General features: G+C 42.7%; 1 protein-coding gene across 3 annotated transcripts in view; it reads right to left on the minus strand.

The window, feature by feature from the left end:
• The window catches only part of RAP2A (RAP2A, member of RAS oncogene family), a 30236-nt gene extending 16158 nt beyond the window's left edge, over positions 1-14078 (minus strand). The window contains exons 1-2 of one of the 3 annotated variants that reach the window (XM_065404812.1): positions 13944-14078; positions 13765-13892 (exon numbers count right to left, since the gene is read on the minus strand). In XM_065404812.1, coding sequence (XP_065260884.1) covers positions 13765-13892; positions 13944-14078 — 263 coding nt within the window. Of the gene's footprint in view, positions 1-13764 lie in introns of all 3 variants that reach the window. The other 2 variants (XM_065404821.1, XM_065404803.1) reach the window with 2 other exon arrangements.
• Positions 14079-20610: the final 6532 nt, after the last annotated feature.

Consider the following 20610-nt stretch of genomic DNA (forward strand, 5'->3'; position numbering starts at 1 on the left):
TTTAGCCACTCTTCATACAGAGTATACTTTACTTATATATATTTTACAAGAAGTCTATTAAACTACACATTTACAAAGAAAAGCATGAACAGAAGTTGTGTGCGCAATGTGGTTTTATTGCTATAGAATGTTTGGCCAGCAATTTTAAACTTGGGTGTCTAGAATTAGGCACCTAAATAAGTAGCTTGATTTTTGGAGTTGTTGAACACTGATAAATGCTGTTGAACGCAGGAAGGCTCAGCACCTCTGAAAGATTAAGCTGCTCATTTAAATGCCTAACTTTGGGACCCGGGTTTAACAATTAGGTCTTGGAGTGCACTGAACATTCAGCGTATCAGGCAGGTATTCCATGGTCCTCTGCTCTGCTATGTGCATTCTGGGATTTTTCTCAATGGAGTACTATGGGAATGCATAGCAGAAGCCAGGGGAGTTTCGGGATTGGGGGAAGGGTGTCAAACACCAAAAAAATCCCATGATTCCACTCCTTCTCTATCCCATCCTTCCTCTATTTCTGGGTGGGCTAGCACCATTTTTGAATTGCTTTCGGCCAATATGGGTGCAAGACTGCTACGCACCCCATGCTAGCAGCTACAGATGTGCAGACTATTTGTGCTTTATAAGAGCTCTCAGCATTGAGTGGCTTGTTTCAGACTGACTGCTGCAGCACCAAGCAGATGTGGCTACAATAGTGGCTTCTCCAGCAGCAGATGAATGAGGACACCACCACCAAAGAATTGTTACTATGTGAGATCTTCTTGAAGCAGCTTCACATAATGCAGAATTGTTTCTGGGCTCAGGAAACCAGAATTGATTGATGTAAGAGGATTGTTCTGCAGATCTGCACAGACCAGCAGTTGCGAGAGACTTTCAGGATGGCAAAGGCAGCTTTCTTTGAAATTTGTGCTGAACTGACCCTGTTGCTGCAGTGACAGCGCACTAGCATGCAATGTCCCATAACCACTGAGAAGCAGTTCATCATTGCTATCTGGAAGCTGACCACCCACAACTGTTACCAGCCCACTGCCAACCAATTCAGTATGCAGAGATTGACTGTGCGGGCCACTGTCATGCAGCTCTGTGCTGCCATACTGGTGAAAGTGAACCAAGGTACTGGTGAATTGGGTTATAAAGCTTGGTAATGCTCAGATTATTGATGGCATGGGATGTAGGGGGCTCCTGAACGGTACTAGGCAACTGATGGAACTCTTGTGCGCCTATCAGTTGCCACTCTCATCAGGCCTTGGAGTTTATAAGCAGAAAGGGGTATTTCTCCAGGTGCTCCTCGGTCTGGTTGACCACTGAAGTAGGTTTACAAACATAAATGCCAGGTGATCTGGAAAGGTCCACCACGCCTGGATCGTTCGGAATTCACACCTGCTTAATTTAATGAATAATGGAGTTTGCCCCCAGGATCACTATGGACATCAATGGTGTAGAGATTGCTCTGATCATCCTGGAAGACCCAGCTTATCCTCTGCTTCCCCAGCTAATTAAGCCATTTACAGGATGAAGAAGGGAACTGTTTAACTATTTCCTCCATAGTTGCAGAATGACAGTGGAGCATGTAGTTGAGCATCTCAAAACTAGATAGTGTTGTCTTATGTCTAGAACAAAACTTGCCTTGGATAATAGGTGTGTGTTGTATTTTGTACAATACTGATGAGAGTCAGGGAGAAAGTTTTGACAATAGGAGAGAGGCTGAGGTACAGAGACTTGCTCAGCAGCACGAGCAGCAATCAAGGTGTCCACCAGAAACTGTAAGCCACCAGGGCAATGCTGTCAGGATTGCTTTTTGTTCCGTGTTTGAATCTGGGGTCTGAAAATGTGCAGCGGTTAACTGCATTGGTGTGTCTCTTTGTATTCTGAGTACTGGAATTGTTTGTGTGTGAGACACAGAAGTGCCATGTTGCTGCACTCTGTATATCTTGTCTGTGCCTTTATACTTTTGTAAGAACTGACAACCTATGAAAATGTGTTTGTGTATCACGCATGCACTGCAGATTCTTTATGACTAATGGCTCTTAAGTTATGCCAGTACATAACAGCCAAAAGTAAACCGAACAGGGATTATAAAAACCTGAAAAACTGATTTAAACTGAAACAGTCTGAAATTCAATCCAGCGCAGTGGAGGGGGTGATTAGCACACAAGAATGGGGGTGGCTCCTATATACCGAGGAGTGAATGCTTTTTCTTTACTTCTTGTCTTTCTGTGGTTGAGTGTCAGGAAGTTGCCAAGCACGCTGGATGGTTCGATTATGCTGGGCTCCTACGTGGTGGTGTTACCACCCTGTGGTGGGGCTAGGGAGTGGGCTCAAGGAACACAGCTACAGGGCTACAGCAGGGGAAATAGCATCACGTGTTCCAGTACCCTGTATTATCCAGAGTCTGCAGAACATGGTTGAGTTCTGGTAGATGGCACTGCATTGTCTGTGCTTCAGTTTCCCCATCTGTAAAACAGGGATTATAGTACTTCCTTATCTCACAGGAGTGTTGCGAGGCACTCCGTGAGGCATTATAGATAGATAGCCCAGAGTACTATACTATACTACAGATAGATAGCCCAGAGTACTTGTCAACTGGGCTTCAGTCATAGAAGGGAAATCAAATGTTAAATCAGAGCCACCCTCAGCAGAGGCTGTGAGCTGCTACAGTCCTTCAGGTTTCTTTTATAAACTTCTTTACACAAAGCAGCTGCACCCAGCTGTGGGCTACACATCAACATGACATTTGCCAGCATGAAGGGGAGAATTAGGATGGGGGTAAACCACTGGATTAGTGCTCGTGTCAATCCAAGAGCAAACAACAACAACATAGGGGAAAAGAAGAGTCATACTTACTACTTCAGTCCAGCTGCCTAGGCTGGAGAGGCAGCTGCAAGGCCCCTTAATGTTTGCAAAGCCTACCTTTAGACTGATGGTTAATTTCTTCCTCCTCTTCCCTACCCATAATTCCTTTAGCAGGCCATAACAAAGCACAACTATTCTGGCTTCATATGCATTTTGGGCATTGCACCGTATATTAACTCAAAATTTTGGAAAGAACAGTGTTTTTAGATACTTTTCTAAAGCAATTTAGTTTAACCTTCCTTACACATTCTTCATCTACAAGTCTATGAATCATGCTTGACTACTTTATTTCAACGCAATGCTGCAATGCAGCATCCAATACAACTGTGACAGAGTGGCCCTGCCATGCATTTCCTTCTATCTCCATATTAAATACCATGCCCACCCAAGTGGTATATGTGGTATTATTTGAGAGATTCTCTCACTACAAGAAGTCTACTTCAAAAACGTGTCCTTTTACACACAAGGTTTTGGATGCAATATTTCAAAAAGCATCCAAGGCAAGGCAAGACCAAGGCTCATTGGTTATCTTTCTCCTCCCACTGTCACCAAACAGGCTTGTATACTATTCCAGTTTTGGATGTGAGATGTCAAGCCTGCAGTGGAGGCAGGAGAAGGTCTTTGACACGCTGATAACATTAGCTGTACATTTGGAAATTTGTTACAATATCAAATCTTTCTATTAAATGAATTTAAAAACAAATGCTATGTAGTTGTCACTAGAGTGGTAAATTCTCAGTTTACATTAGTTTGTTCTGCAATTAATCATATTTACACAACTAATAGCCGAAAAACATGCCATAATTAGAGCCCTCCATGGATACAAAATTTATATCCACGGATGCATATATCTTCAGATATAAAGTGGATATCCATGGAGCTGCAGGGCTCTACCAGGAACTGCAGGAGCAAAAGCAGCAACATGGTGGGCTGCCGCTCGCAGGAGCCAGCAGCCAGCCCAAGTAATTCCTTCCTAGGGCTGTACCGCCCCCAGCCCTACCCACTAGGGCGGGCATCAGGCTCACCGGTATCTGTCCCTGGTCACATTAGTGTGTGCAAGCGGCTCGCACACTCCCGGACAGGAGTCCCTTCCACACACTGGTGTGAACTGGCCAGATTTAACAGAATTAACTAAAGCTCAATGCTTAAATTAACAACTATTTTTGTCATTATTTTATGGCTTGAATACACTGGGATAAACTAAAGGAAAAATATTGGTTAATAGGCAAAATACAAAAAAGTGTTCTCTAGAAACAAATATTCAAATGCATAAGCTTGTTTAAAAAGCAATTACATGAAAGGCCAGCAGACTGTATTGTAAGACCGTTTCAAACATCAAAGTGAAAATGTTCTCATGCTCCTTTAACCAAGTTATACACACTGAAAAAGTCACTCCCACTACAAAACTCATTTAAAACTGTTGTAATAGGATTTTCTCTAGCTCATTAAAATTACACTTTTACAATCTTTAAGCACAGACCCGACCATTAATTCAAAACCTACTTAGCAACAACACCTGTCTTATAAAGGATTATAATTTAGGAACTGCAGTGTCACATCATTAAATTAGAACTATTTAGAATAAAGAGTATTCAGGTTCTTTTCAACATGGAGATGACATCTCTCCTTTTTTGGCAGGTAAGTATCTCTGCTCTAAGAGTATTTACACAGATTCCCTCGCAAATATATGCAAGCCTGAGTTACCATGTTCACCCCTAGGAACTTGGTGTCCACTCGCTGGAGTGCAGAACTAGATGCTATATAGAGAAAGTACTGCATTTCAGGGGTTGCTTTGCCTTTTTTTTTTTTTAAATAAAGAATCAGCCCCTTTGCAATGACACTAGCTTTAGGACACCTAAAACCTAGAAAAAAAAATTAAAAATAATGGTTTAAGAGTCATTCAAGCTTGCAGAAGTTTTGCTCCCCATCAACACCCATGCAGGAGTCTGGAGGCATATCATTTGGTTTTTATGCCTTGGCAGAAAAGGAAGAGCTTCTTGTCTAAAATAGTAGCAGCTATGCGTACACTGCAGCTCAGAGTGAGCCTCCTAGCCAAGGCAGACAGACTCACACTAGAAGGGCTCGAGCTGGCATACGAAAAACAGCAACGCAGACATTGCAGCTCGGGCAGTGACTGGGGTTCTCAAGCCCACCTGGCGCACCGTGTCCGAGCTTGGGTGGCTGGTCTGTCTCTCTGCCAGAGTTGTAATATCCACACTACTTCTAGCACACTTGCTCAAGCCCAGCTAGCATGAGTCTGACCATCCAGGCGGGGAGGCTCACTCCCAACTGCAGTGTAGACATATCCAGAGAGTCTTGTGTTACCTTAGTCACCTCAGAACAAAGCTGAACGTCAAGTTATTAAAACATCTCCCACATGGTTAATAAAAACTTCGCAGAGGGACAATGCTATGTTGAGATGCTTTCCCTCATAGCAGTATAATTCAGTTCCAGCACTCTGGATACAGTTCCTAGAGTACAGATTTCTTTCCAGAAATCTGAAATAGATTGATACAGTCCCTGCATGAATTACTATTTATACCAAGGCAATTCAGCACATCTTTAGTCTGTATTTTACACCCCAAAAAAAGAGTATTATGTCATACCCCTTTTGGCTCCATGGAGAAGTTAAAAGATGAATTGGTTATCACACCATACTATACCACCATGTAACCAGTTCTGTGAGCATGTCTTTAAGGTACAGAATTACCAGCTAATATGATTTTAAATGTGTAATATTTTAACTTGAGCTTCCTCCAATTATTAGGACAACTGAACTGATTGAGGCCTTGTCTTCACACAAAAGTTGCACTGGTGTTAGCGAAATCATTTAAAAAATTGATTTGAGGTAAACCGATGTAAATTCCTAATGAGGGCACTTTTAAACTGATGTGCATCTGACTTATGTTGTTTTAAGTCAGTCTGCATAAGCCAGGTGTAAACTGATTTAAGAGTGTCCACATTGGATTTGCACAGATTTACAGGAAATATTGTAAAAAACAATTTAGTTAAACCAGTGCAATTTGCGTGTCTAGACAAGACCAACGAAATTTAAGACAATGCAACTGCGAAAGAGCATGTGGTTAAGTATCACTTCCACATTGACACAAACTCCCACAGAGCTATATCCCACAATTCCTGGGGCCTGTTTGTTCGGGGCCTGTTTGTTCCAGTCCTTCTACCTGCTCACTTCCCACTCACCTCCTTTGCCCCAGTCCTATCCACTCACTTCCCGCTCACCCCTCTGCACCAAAAGCTACCTGCCAGTCAATATACCCCTGCTCTGCTTTTAACCCTTAATTCAAACACAGCCTGTTCTATTTTCCACATAGCTCTGCCAAACAGCATTACAAGATGCGTATTCAGTGTACTGTTAGTTACCCAGAGGTGCACTCCAGGGTTCTTGTTAACATTTAAGTTCAGGAGAGGCACCCAAAATCCACAATTCCTTGAGATCCTCTCAGAGAAGCTGGTGGAGGAGAGGGATCAACTGGACTGGTGTGCACTGCAGGGAGTGCATCAAGACACCTTAAGACCCTCTACTGCAACGCTAAGGATGGTGCCTGCAGGTCCAGCAACTCACCCTCTATCTGTCCTTATTACAAGGAGTTTGAATGGGTGCTCATCACTGCCCCAAGCACAGGGCAGAGCCCACAGCCTTGCACAACATGCTTCTGAACAGGGATGAAGTCCCAGGTATGGCCTCCCTCATTTGCATGTCCTAGCACCGAAGGGTCAGGGCAAGCTCCCTATATGGTTCTAAGAAGGTCTGCTTCCACATGCACAAGTTCTGAAGCCACTGGTGGATGTCTCAGGTCTGCATAACGAAGTGATCCCACCATGCTATGCTAATTGTCTTGTACAACAGGATCGGTCGACACATGAGGAATCTGCAGCGATTGCAGCAAGGGACAGGTGTCTCCAGACTGCCATGAATGAGTTCCCCTCCATGTCCTGTGTCCTCCACCATTCAGAAACTGCTGCTGAAATGCCATCTATCATTTGGTAGAACCTCTTCCCTGCTGCATAGACAGTTCAGCCACAAGTAGGGGCAGCTCTTCCACCAACACTGGCTCCAGGGTGGATTTAAAAAAAAAAAAAAAAAAAAGATTAAAAAATTAAAAAAAAAAAAAATCGGATTAAAAAAATTTTTTTTTGATTAAATGCTTTTTGAGGAAAAAACCTATCTAAAGATAGTTTTAATTAAGATGAGATATCTTCTGAGCTATAATGTATCATGGAATATGGATTATAAAAATTCTAATTCTATAGTATGAGACAATATATTCCTGTAATGTTTAAGAAAAGTTTTGTAAATGAGTTCCAATAGTTCATGGATTAGGGACCCAATTTTATGTGGTTCCAGGGGCTTCTGTATAGATTGTTTAGGTTAATCTTTCTATCTACCCAGTGGGACTCAGTGCTCAGTCTAGAAGATACCATCAGAGATGCTTAGTTTTGCAGTTCTCAAACTGTGGATTTGTGTCTCCAGAGATGAAAGCATTTTTGCTGTTAACAAGCAAGTTAAATAAATATATAGAGGTAAGAAATAACAGACCTCAACCCTATTGTCCCTCTGCAAATTTGTGTACACAGAGTCAATCCCTTACCTCTCTCTAAAAGTGCAAAGTTCAGTTCAATGAATAGAAGATCGTTGGGGGCGGAATAGATCTGGACAAGGAGAAGAAGTCTGGAGATAAATGTGACAAGGGAGGGACAGGCAGTAGAAACAAAAGTGAAACTGTTTGAGAGCAGCATATTCCAGAAGTCTTGAAGTCTTTTTGAGTGTAGCCTTCATTGATTTGAGATCTAGATTACCATTCTCTCACTAGAAATGAAAACCTATAATGGCAGCAGGTCGTAAAAGAGACCCACTTTGGGAATATTTTAATGAAGTTCCTCTACTTGGGGGTAAGACAGGCATGTATGCAAAATGCAAACAGTGCAACAAAGAAATGCAAGGCCTGGTTGCCCAAATGAAACAACATCATGAGAAGTGTTCCTTCTCAGGAGGAAGCTGCATTGAAAATGATGAAAGGAACATGTCTTAACATGCAGGATCTTCAGGCAGGTTGGTAAACTTTTTTATTTCATACTTCTTTCTTAAGGACTGCCTGTCTTCCTTATGGACTATTCTTGAATTCTCATGTTTGAGCAAAAAATATAGTTGTTACTCTATGGTACTATCATTTTAGATGCAGTTGATATAAAAAATAAATAGCTGAAATAGGCAGATCTTCCTTTTACAATTTCACCTTTAAAGTAGTACTGAGTGTCAGTGAATGCAATGAGTAATACAAAATGAGCAGTATGGTAATAATAATTAAATAACTGCATTGACTTATTTTGTTTAGGAGAATACATCCTCAACATAGAGGATTCTGAAGACTAGAAAATGATGGCGATCTTGAAGGTGGATATAGTTTCAGAGTTATCTGCCAATGATAGTGTTTCAGTCACATCATGTATGTCACATAGCCACAGTATATCACCTGTAGCAAAAAGAAAAAAAAACCCTCCATCATCCAGAAACAACCATAGATAAGTTTGTTGTAAGAACCAGCAGATTACATATGATTGAGAATCCATACTTCATTAACATGGTTCAGTCATTAAGACAGGATACAGTCCACCCAACAGAGCAGATGTCGCAGGCAAATTGCTGGATAAAGTGTATGAAAGAGAAATTAAGCAGTGTGCAAAAAGTCTAGAGGGTAAAATTGTTAACCCGAGTCTTGATGGGTGGAGCAATGTCCACAATGATCCTGTTGTATGTGCTTGTGTGACAATAGAAGAAAGGAATGTCTTCCTTATAGAAACAACTGATACATCAGGAAATGCACACAGTCGAATACTTACAAGAAGTAGCAGTAAAAGCTATAACAAATTGTGGAAAAAAATTTAAATGTCTAGTATACAGCTTGGTCACAGACAATGCTGCAAATGTATCCAAGATGAGAAGAAATTATTTAGAAGAGAGTCCCAAGCTAATAACATACGGTTGCTGTGCTCATTTGATGCACCTCCTCGCCAAAGACTTCAGTGTTTCAGAAATAAAGGCTAATGTTGTTGAAATTGCAAAATACTTCGAAACAACCACTTTGCACCAGCTGTTCTGAAAAAAGTGGGAGGAACCAGCTAACTCTCCCACAAGATGTGCGACGGAACTCAGTAGTGGACTGTTTTGAGCACTATATCAAGAACTGGCCTAATCTGACAACAGTTTGTGAACAAAATCGTGAAAAAATAGATGGCCCTGTCACAGCCAAAGTTCTCAACATTGGGCTTAAGAGAAATGTTGAACACATGCTGAGTATCCTGAAGCCTATTTCTATAGCCTTGAACAAAATGAAGGGAAATAGCTGTTTTATTGCGGACGCTGTTGAAATCTGAAAGGAACTGAGTGAGATCTTAAAAAGAGAAATATGCAATGACAGAGTTAAATTACAAGCATTAAAAAAAACAATGAGACAAGCACTATCTCCAGTTCAATTTCTTGCAAATATTCTCAATACTCGGTACCAAGGTCAAACCTTAACTGCTGAAGAAGAGGAGTTGACTATGACATTGACATCCAGCAATCATCCCTCCATAATGCCAACTATAATAAACTTCAGAGCTAAGGGTGAACCATTCAAGAAATATATGTTTGCTGATGATGTTTTAAAGAAAGTCACACCAGTGAACTGGTGGAAGTCACTTAAGCACTTGGATTCAGATGGTTGAAGTGATAATCTCACTTTTAACAGCAGTAGCTTCTTCTGCCGGTGTAGAAAGAATATTTTCTTCCTTTGGACTAATTCATTCCAAATTGAGAAATCGTTTGGGACCTGAAAAAGCACGAAAGCTTGTTTTTCCTTTTCCAGATTATGAACAAACAGGAAAATGAAGGTGAAGATGACTGAGTTAGCTGCAGAAGCCAATATTTTAAATTTCTCGTGTTGACCTGGCTGACATAGTCAGTTTTTTTATTTTTTTTAATATTTCATTTAAACTATTTTAGTTAAACACAATTTTAACAAAAACAAACCTGATTTTAAAAAACTTGAATGTTTAGCTAAATTAAAATATTCATATGCTTGTTTTGTTATAATATTATATTTTTGCTGTTGAAGAAAAAAAATCCAGAATACATAAGTGTTGTTTTAGTTTAAATAAAACAATTTAAACGTCTGTCTGGTGAGGTAAATGAAATAACCAAACAATCATTCATTTTCTGATATATCTGTAAAACTAATCTGAAAAGTTTTCAAAATAAATCAGTTAAAAAATATATAGTGTGTACCTTCTAAAAATGAAACCTACATCTATCTCTGAGTTGTGAAGAATACGTATTAAGGTTATAACAACCAATAAGAATGCACTTTTATGTAGAAATCCTTGATTAAATCGAGTCTTCCTGACTAGTGATTTAAATCATGATTTAAATCTAATGCAGCCTGACTGGATGCATGACATGGCCTCAGCTGGAACAGACAGAAGGGAGAAGTGTGCAGAGCTGGAAGTGCTTCAACTAAATAAGTTGATGGGCTAAAATCACTTCTGCACAGAGGCCCAGGAAGGACAGAAAATATATCACACACTGATTCCTAGAGTAGCTCCAAATAGCGAGGCGTTAAGAAATCTGGGATACGTGTCCAGAAACCATAGCATCAGATCCACATAATTGCAACGTCTGTGTGAACATGGCTATAGAGCAAGGGTTGTGAGAGGCTGTGCACTGTGGACACCCAGAGGCAGGCTTGGCTAGCATGTATGTGGGCACGGTCTAGCCAGAACACGGGTACACACTGCAGCATAGGAACATATATAAACTGTGGGAGCTGCATTTTAACACTTTCGCTGTAAATGCTTTTGAATCATGCAAGTGATATTTCAGCTACTAATGTTAGAATTTATCTAATCCCTCTCAACAAAAGGAACATTTCTTGGCTTGTGCACTCACTAGCTCTTTTTCGTTAACCTAGTTTATTTTCTTGAAAACCTATTGGGTGTGTCACTTTCAATCTTTGTTTCATTGAAAACTGCTGTGCTTTTACCTCACTCCTGACTCTTGGTAGCACTGGTCTAGCAGCTTAGCCTTGTCCAAACAAGTAAATTTCTTCAGACAACAATCCAGCTTCTTCTGAAATTAAGTGGATTATTTACGTAATGTAAACAACACACAGTTAATTATGTTTCCAAGCTTGCCCACCCATTTTGTGGGGAAAAATTCTCAGCGCAATAGTATAAATGTAAGCATTCTTAACATTTTTGTATCTCCTACCCAATGACAAAAAGGTAGTATTTGTTTCTCTTTGCTCACTAACACAGAATCCATCAAGGGCCATTGGAAGCTGTGCCCAAACAAAGTCTAATATTTCTTGCACACACAAAGTTTCCCATCATTCAGCACGTGTGTAAGTGTTTGCAGGGTCAGGACATAAAACCCTAACCCTTGTAAACAGGACTGAGGTTATGGGCTTGTGTACATGGGGAAATTCACCACCACAACTGTACCGGTATAATTATATCACTATAATCTCTGTGTGTACGCTCTTATTCCAGTGTCTTTTTTGGTTTAGCTTATGTCACTTTCAACATTAAATTTAATGACTTCTGATTTTTTTTTAAACTTACTATGGTTACAAGTCTATACTTAAGATTACTAAACCTAAAAAGGTTAAAATACTTAAATGAAAAATTTTAAAAAGGATCATAAAAGTGCAGAAGTTGGCATGGAGACTAATGGTTAGTACAGTAGTAACCAAAATTACTTTTAGCTAGCATTTTTTAACAAAATGCCTTTATTTAAAGTCGGTGTCCCCCCTTATTAACCACAGATCAAGTCCCCATTTAAAGTTGCATGATTGGCAAAGTATTTCCACTAGCAGCTGCAGACCTGCATTAGTTTTAATTTCTGTAAAGCACTGTAGTATTATGATATCTTGCTCATACAACTATCCCACAGTGCACCTATTACAAATGTGAAAGAGTTACAATAATAGCAGATGTACGAGTAGACGGCAACAGAAAAAAAAGGAGAAGCATGTGTGGATCTACTGGTAGCAGTGCTGACTGAAGTCAACTAAGGAAGTTCAAGCTGGATTCTATTCTACTTCAGCTATCCACAAATTGTACATTTAGGTCTGATTGCAGAATCTCTGTTACAGGTTATAAAGTAAGCTGCAAAAGTGTCAGTTAAATTTTCCGATCCCAACTGAATTTGGGATCTGACGGTAAGATCAGTTTTTGACCGATTAGCTAAGCAAATCTGATAGGAATTTAATAAATGTGAGAGCCCGTAATAGCTAATTATTTAAATTTAAAAAAATCCTTAAGTGGGGAAACAGTGAATGGCATAATGCAGATAAAGTTTAACTGACTTTCAATAGGGCTTGTGCTCTTAAATCACTTTGGTCCATGTGAAAATTCCACCCTCAATCTTTAAATTTCCCTACTACATCAAACGAAATGAAGAGAAAATAATCTTCTATGACAAGTTATAAAGCACGTGTACAGGGAATTATTACCTAGGAACTTAGAAATCTTCATTGAAATGAGAATTGTGTTTTTCCAAAATGTATTTCCCCACACCCATTATAATATTTACCTCTACCTCAAACTCAAATGACAGCTTGCATGGATAATGTAATGAACATACTTGCATGATTAAATGTTGTTGCTAAGCCCTGACTACATTAAGAAAGATGGAAATACAGTTGTGGCCCTATTATATTATATTATATTACATTACATTACAAGGGGTTTTCTTCAATATATCTATCTATCTATATAGAGAGAGAGAGAGAGAGAGAAAACAAGTGTCTGTTGGAGAACCATGATTTAACCTCGGTTAATACTTAGGCTTAAACATGGTTCTTTGACAGTTACTTTCGTCTACACAGGCAGGAATAAACCCAGCTATAAGATGGTTTGGCCACAGGTATGTCCTCATCCACACTGACATCTCAAAAATTTCAGATGATTGTACTGCCATTAGTGCAGCTCAACTAGTGGTAGCATTAATGTACACTGGTCACTTCTATTTCAACCAGTGTCACCCAACCATTCTCAGACCAGAACTCCAAACAGATGGCCCATATACCCTAATTCACCAAGCACTGCTATTATGACAAAAGCTACAAGGGTGGCAATACAGCCAGGGGAGATGCAATGGAAATGACAGGGTAGATGAGGCCTAGGCATCACAGCGTTCCGTAAATAAATACAGTTTTTGTACTGAGGAAGGGGTTTGTGCTCTGCTATCTTGAAGTGGTATGGGAAGGTAAGTAAAATCTATGCAGTCATCTGTTGAGGTAAATTTTGTATTCAGTTAAACACATATGTAGTGTGCACACACTGTAGGATCCCTCTTTGCCGATTAATTGATTAGTAAAGTACTTTTAAGAAAGGATTTTGTGGGTGACATCCAAGTACCAGCTACATCCCTCACAGCCACAGGGTTATACTAAGGACAGTCCCTCGCCTGCACTGGGATTAGCAGCCTGGCACATTTCAGACAAGAAAATTGCAAACTTGTCTGTACCACAAAGCCCCCAGGAGGATCATCATCTCCTGCCGGCCCTGCTACCATCCTCCACCCTCGGGACCAAGCCGAGCTTCAGCCCACGGCCAGTGCAAGCGGCTGGGTTTGGAGGCCCCGATACCAGAGATGAGTTTCCAGGACACGGGGAACAGCGGCGAGAAAACCCCCGCCCGGCAATTTCTAATTAGCGAGACACCGATTAACGCCCCCGTCCCGCCAGGCCACGGGCAGCCGCAGGGGGCGAGGGGTGGGAGCAGCCCGGCCAGGCAGGCAGAGGCTGGCGGAGGGCTGGGTGGGGCAGGGAAGCCGGGCTGGCGGCTGCAGGGCGGGGGCACGGGGCAGGGCGGCTCCCAGGCGGCGGTGGGTGGGGGGCGGCCGGGGGCTGTCACCTCTTGACGCGGATGATCTGGTCGCGCATGGGGCGGATGTCCTGGAAGCTCTGCTGGTTGACCAGGCTGTAGACCAGGATGAAGCCCTGGCCGTTCTTGATGTAGAGGTCCCGCATGGAGGCGAACTGCTCGGTGCCGGCCGTGTCCAGGATCTCCAGCACCGAGGGCGACGCGTCCACCTCGATCTCCTTGCGGTAGAAATCCTCGATGGTGGGGTCGTACTTCTCGATGAAGGTGCCGGTGACGAACTGCACCGTGAGCGCCGACTTCCCCACCCCGCCCGAGCCCAGCACCACCACCTTGTACTCGCGCATCCTCCCGCCCGGCGTCCGCCCGCCGCCGCCGCCGCCAGCGCGAGCCGCTCACCCCCCCGCCATGGGCGCGCCCCCGCTCTGCCCCCGCCCCGCTCTCGCCCGGGCGGCGGACGCTCCTGCCGCGACAGCTCCTCCTGGGCGGCGCTGCCGGTGGTGGGGCCGCGCGCTCACGGGCGGCGGCGCAGCGAGGCGAAGATCCCGCCCCTTATTCCTCTGTCGCCAAGGAAACAACCCGCCAACCAGCCAGCGCGAGCCACGCCGCCACGTGACCCGGAGCAAAGTTGCCCCGCCAATCACAGGGCAAGGGAGCGGCGCACATGAGGCTGCCACCAGCTTCCTCCTCTTCCACTGTAGCTTAGGAAACAGCGACCCGCCTCCAACCCTCCTTCGGACATGCGCTTCCCCAACGGCCAACCAGAGGCCAGGCGTTTGTCACGCGCACGGCTGAGTGAGCCAATCGGAGAAGGGCAGGAGAGGATCGCTGGCACGAAGCGCGGTGGCGGTTTTCGCAACGGAAGCGCCTTGCGCTGCGCGCATGGTGGCTGCTCCTTGGCGCTGGTAGCGCGGCACGCGCAGTTCCGCGCAGTTCCGCGCACGAGGCGGCTTTGCAGGTGTCGGGCGGGGGCCCGCGTGGCTGCTGTAGCAACCCCACGCGGCTCCAGGGTCCGCTGCTGCCTGCGCCTGACCCGGGCTCTGCAGGCGGCCCAAGTAGCCAGGGGCTGGGTTGCGAAGGTGTGGTACCATAGCCAGCCAAAGGCAGTGCAGCGCCTCTCTATGGTCCGTGTTATTTAACAGGAGGCTGCCAACAACAGTCCTGGCCTGGATCTTGCAGGCTTGTGCGTGAGCGGCCGCCTGTAATGCAGGGGGGCTACGCTACCGTGTACGTGTTCGCAGGCTTGGGATCGTAGGCGTAAAACACGGTTTCTTTGCCTTTGTTTCTAATCACAGTTTAGGGCTAAATCCCACTTGGGATTTAGCAGAGGCGCACATTTGGAGGAAGAGAGCTAAGCAGGGAAGAACAAATGAGGGAGATACCTGAAAGGAAGAATACTTGCCTTGAACATTCTGGCAAGATTCTCACTCTTGGGTTTTGTTTGTTGATCTGCAAGGTCAGCTGTAGTGGTTGAAGGTGGTGAGCAAGCAGTGCTTAATTTGTACGGGCACCTCAAGGCTTGGAAGTTCATAGCCCTAGTAGCTCTGGGCTTGCTGCATCAGTTATGAGTGTAAAAAAATTTATTGAGCCCCAGCACCTCTTTCATTACAAATTAAGCAGTGGGCACAAGACTCCCCCTACCCACCCCCCACTTGTGATTTAGGAGTTTAAGCCCTGCCCTTAAGAGTCTTCTGGTTAGTTCCTTTTTGACTGCCATCAGCAAATGAACTCACTTTAGGTGAGGCTCTGCTTTTCATCCTGTCTAGCTTTTAGTCAGCTTTGAGAAGCCTTTTGTCTCTCTACTTTTCAGACAAATCCAATTTTGTTTCCTTGTTAATTTTATTTTTAGGCCTCCATGCCTTGTGGTTGATGCTAAGCAGAGAGTCTTTGGTCTCTGGAGACCTTGGAGAACCCTTGCCTAGTAGTCAGGTGTTCTTGTACTTTCAATGTCTACATGTCTGGTGCTTCATCTCAATGTTTTGCTGTGGCACTTTGATTCCTTTTTTCCTCACACCTTCTTTCTTCTGTGGCTTCAGTTTTGAACTTTGAAGCTTTTTGCTTCAAGGATCTCATTTTGTCTTTTAGGAGGTTGTCATACCCCAATCTCTCAAGAAGGAGGAAGACTGCTCATTCGCATCTAGTGATGTTCATGTGGCAAAAGGATATCCAACTAATGATCTGTAGATAATGAGAATGTTCAGTGCATCTTCTGCCTGGGAATTGGACATGGGCAGATGTCTGAGTTCTCAGGTCATGGCTTCCAGTCAGATCAGAATTGAGTAGTCTAAACCATATGCTAAAGCGTGGCTTATACCTCATATGCCAAATTCTGTTCAGATAGCATTCAGAGGCTCTCTGCTACCTTGCATGAGACAGGCCAGGACTCCCCTAGCTCTGAAAGATTTGCCCCTTTGAAGCAGAGTAGTTCAGCCCATTTTGAGACCATGCATCATTGTGGAGCAATAAGCAGAGAGGTCGCTAAGTGTAACAGATGGCCAAATAATATGTTTCTGGTCTGAAGAGACCAACAGAAACAAAAAAATCACTGTCACTAAGAAGAGCAGTGGCACTTCTACAAGTGTCAGCACTTGTAGTGCTAAAACTGTACTTAACAATCTTGGCTATCATTTCCCAAACGATTCTTGAATAGTGTAGACAAATCTGGCTCGTATTTTGAGGGTGGCTCCAAACAGCCTTGGTGCCTTTATGCCAGAATTACTGAATGAGGCATTGATCCAATGGCCTGTTGAGCTGGAGCGCCAATGTACTAATGGAGATCAGATATCAGAGCACCATGGAGGGGCTAATAGCCGACCATGGTGTTCCATGGGTTTGCATTGCAATATGGCCGCATAAAAAGACTGCACTTTAATGGCCTCGTTTTCAAAAGTGCTGAGCCCCCACCAGCAAGTGTTAGGATAGTAGTAGCGCTGAAACCCTTTTCTATTTGGCCCTCTCCAAAAATCCACTGTTAGTACAAATGGAAGGTGGACGTATAATGTAGCATAGCCTAGAAGAGAGGGAAACAAAGACAGTTGTTACAACAACTTATTGCTGGCCATGCAGTGTTCAGTTATTTGCATAATGTCTTCTCAGCAAGAACAAGTATTCTCCTTGGTGTTCTGCACTTGGGGAATGAAGAGTATACCTGTTCTTAGGTCTTCAGCCTCTCCTTACCCTAGCAGGACTCCGTTCTCTCTCCCTTTATAGAAATAAATAAATATAGAGCCTCTTGGGCTCTGTGCCAGTTCTACTGGACTCAGCTGCTCATGCACATTACCCGCACCCTTTTTATTCCTTGTCTCAGGGAGTAGTTGGCAACCAGCAGCAAGGGAAATTTGGGTCAAATTGAGGGGGGAAGAGACTTTTCCTGGCAGAGAGGATGTGGCACCAGTCAGGACTTCAGGCAAAAATCTCTGTCACATCCATACAGGCAGAAAGGCTCTCTCTTCCCCAGCACAGCGTCCCTATTAGCCCCTCCAACTTGTTGGAAGATATCTAATCCCCAGGTGCCATCTCGCTGGGATTTGGCTAGTTTCCAAACGGCTAAAAAGGTTTTGTGTGGACTTATTTTGGGCAGTTTTACAGTCTGTCTCACAATTTATTCTTCTCTTTTAGGGTTTATGTTTGTAGTGTCACACTTCAAGCCAGAAGACAGTTTCTGCAGTCTGTGGCTAACCACACAGTTTTTTGTTTCAATACAATTTCTCAACAAATGTTGATTTTTAGCTTCTGCTGAAAACATAATGTCACAATTTCTTGCTAGATATTATACCAGTCTGTCTTCGTCTAAGATAATGTATCTGGTTCTTATTTTTTTCCTCTTATACAAAGTCTTTATCAATTTCTCTGGGCTCATACTGCATACAAGCTTTGTTGTTCATGCAACAAAAATTACACTATTAAAAATTAAAGTTGTGACAGAAAACAATAAAAGCAAAGAACTGCATAGCTATGGATGAAAGATTCCCTCTAATATGAGTACAACAGGTTGTATAAAATAAAGGGCCATCTACTTTACAAGAATTGTGCTAGAAAACTATTCTTTTCCACTCAGTTATAATGTAGATTTTTTTAGTCAGCGAGGATGGAAAAACACAGCTGAACTGTATTTTTCTGTCCATGCTGGCAATCAAATTTGTCATAATGTGGATTGCCCTGAGCCATGCACTAGCAGTTTTTTATTATGAAGCATAGATAGGTCTTTAGTTCACATTGTTAGAGGAAACAATGTTTAATTATTGCCCTAACTCTTTTTGTGGAATGCACTGGTATTCTCATTAGATCCAAAAAAATAATGGTTAATCCATAGGTTAAGCTGCTGGAAGAAAAGATGACTGGGTTTTTTCTCTCTCTCATACACTTTTTAAAAGGAAGAGCACAAGACAGATGCTTTTATGAACACGTTAGGGCATGGTTCTACTTTGTTTTATACTGCCTACTGCTACAATGAGTTCTGGTTGAGTAGACCCTTGCATCTATGCAGAGCCCCTTCAAAGTAAACGGGGCATCATGCATGCAGACGAGTCCATCTACCCTGGGTTTATGGCAGAATCAGGATCCAAATTGCAATGAAGGAATGTAATTGTTAGCACTCGCACATGCAGATGTCAAAGGACTTTCTAAACAGTAATGAATTACGCCTCATAACATCCTTTGCAATAGATAAGTATGCCCATTTTACTGTTGGGTAAATTGAGGCACAGAAAGGTTAAGGCCCAGCTCCACAAAAGGACTTGTATGTTGAGTGTGACAGTGTCCAGAAAAATCACAGGAATAACCCTGCAATCCCAAAAGCCTGAGTTAGGCATCTAGGCTCCTATATAATGAAGGGGGAGAGAGGCACCTGGGAATGTGATCTGCAAAGCCAGCACACTAGGTTGTGAGCCACCTAAACTAGAGCATGGGAGATGCTGAGCAGAAAGGTGTATGCTAAGCCCCACACTCTCGCAGAGATAGGCGCCTAAGTCTGGGTTGTAGGGAGGTTCCCATTTCTATTCGCAATTCACAAACCAAGGGAAGATAAACCATTCGCTGCCTGAATTGCATGCCAGGTTGCATGCTGGTAGGGGTTCTCAGAGGCCACCTACTGGATTGGGCCCCTCAGGTGAGTTCACATTAAACACATGAAGCGGGGAGGAGGATGTTCTCCCTTATAACCATTAGCCTAGTGGGTACAGTACTCACCCAGGATGTGGAAGATTCCCAGTTTAAGTTCTCCCTATGCCTGATGATGAGAAGAGGTTTGAACGGGGATCTGCCACCTCTTAGTGAGTGCCCTAACCACTGGACTATGAAATATTCTGATATGGGTCTTCCTCAATCTCTTCTATTGAAGTTGTTCCACTTCCAATTAAATGAATAATGAAATCTGAAATAGGCCAGAAAAATTTTGTGACTCTATGGGCTTGCGGGTTAGAGCAATGACCTATATGGCAGTGCCAGGAAAAGAACCCAGGTCTCCCAACTCCATGTCATGAACTTTAATCACTGGACCATGCATTCACTGGTTTACTATCTGATTTGGCAAGCTCTGTTGTATAATTTAAGATTGAAAATAGTTTTACTTTAAACAAAGTAAGCTTATTTATTTCTAAATTTCCTAAAATATCACTCAGCAAATTTAAATCTGATGTTTTTCATTAGTAAATCCTAATTTTAGAGAATTTAAGATACCAAAAAAAAAAAAAAAAAAAAAAAGCCAGCTAAATGGTAAAAGGGGACGTAGGAAGTGCCAGACTGGATCAGACCCATGGTTAAGGCTACGATGAGGTCACAGATTCTGTGATTTTAAGAGATGTCCGTGAGTTTGGGATTCAGTCCCCACCTTCACCCCCTGCATCACCTCAGTGGGCCACCCAGGCTGTGGGTCAGTGTCAATGCCTCTGCCTTATATTGTAAAACTTTATTGTTAAATTGGTACACATTTTTGTTGTTGCCATGACTATACCCTGATTTTGTACATTTTCCCCATGACTGTTCTGTGAATTTTGCCTAATTTTACCATGACAAATTCATATCCATGCCCATGGTTCATCTAGTCCAGTAACCTGTCTCCAGCAGTGGCCAGCACCAGATACATCACACAAAGGTGTAAGAACCCTTTAGTAAGCAGATATGGGATAATGTTCCTAACTCCTATTAAAGATTGGTGCAAGCCCTGAGCATAAGGTTTTTCTCTCTCCCCCCACCCCATACCCTTTTTTAGCATTAACTGTTAGAACTTTGGATATTCTTATTAGCCATGAAAATGTCCAATTCCTTTTTGAGTCTTGCAACGCTCTTGCCAGCAGTGGCATCTAGTGGCGTTGTATTTCAGTCAATGTATGTATTGTGTTAAGGTGTTTATACTATTCCTAATTTTATATATTTTTATCATGTCTTAATCATCTCCTGTCTCATGTAAGCAATCTGCATCTTTTCAGTCTCTCTTCGTGTGAGAGTTTTTCCATGCCCTTAATCATTCGCAGCTCCTTTCTGACTCCCTCCTGTTCTTCAATATCCTTTTTGATCTCTATGCTCCAGGCATAGTGGGTGTGCCATGGGTAGGTTAGCAGTGGGGGAAGGAGTTCTTTTCTTCTCATGGTACTCACTTTTGTTCCTCACTGGTTCTCAGAGGATCCTCTAGAGTGAAGCTTAAACCTGTCACCAATAAAGACTTGCACTGCACCACAATCCTGACCCCTTCATTTGCTTTACTATTTATCTGATTCAATAAATACTTAACTTTTAAACAATTATTTAGAAGTACAATTTCAAATATGTTCAGCATAATAGCAGTAGCAGGCACATGAAACTTTTCCCTCAGCAATAATTTTAGTGTTCTTGTCAAAAAAACTATTCAGATTTAATCCTATCATTTATTTCACATGGTGACCA

This window comes from Emys orbicularis, chromosome 1, assembly GCF_028017835.1.
Source record: "Emys orbicularis isolate rEmyOrb1 chromosome 1, rEmyOrb1.hap1, whole genome shotgun sequence".
NCBI lineage: Eukaryota > Metazoa > Chordata > Testudines > Emydidae > Emys > Emys orbicularis.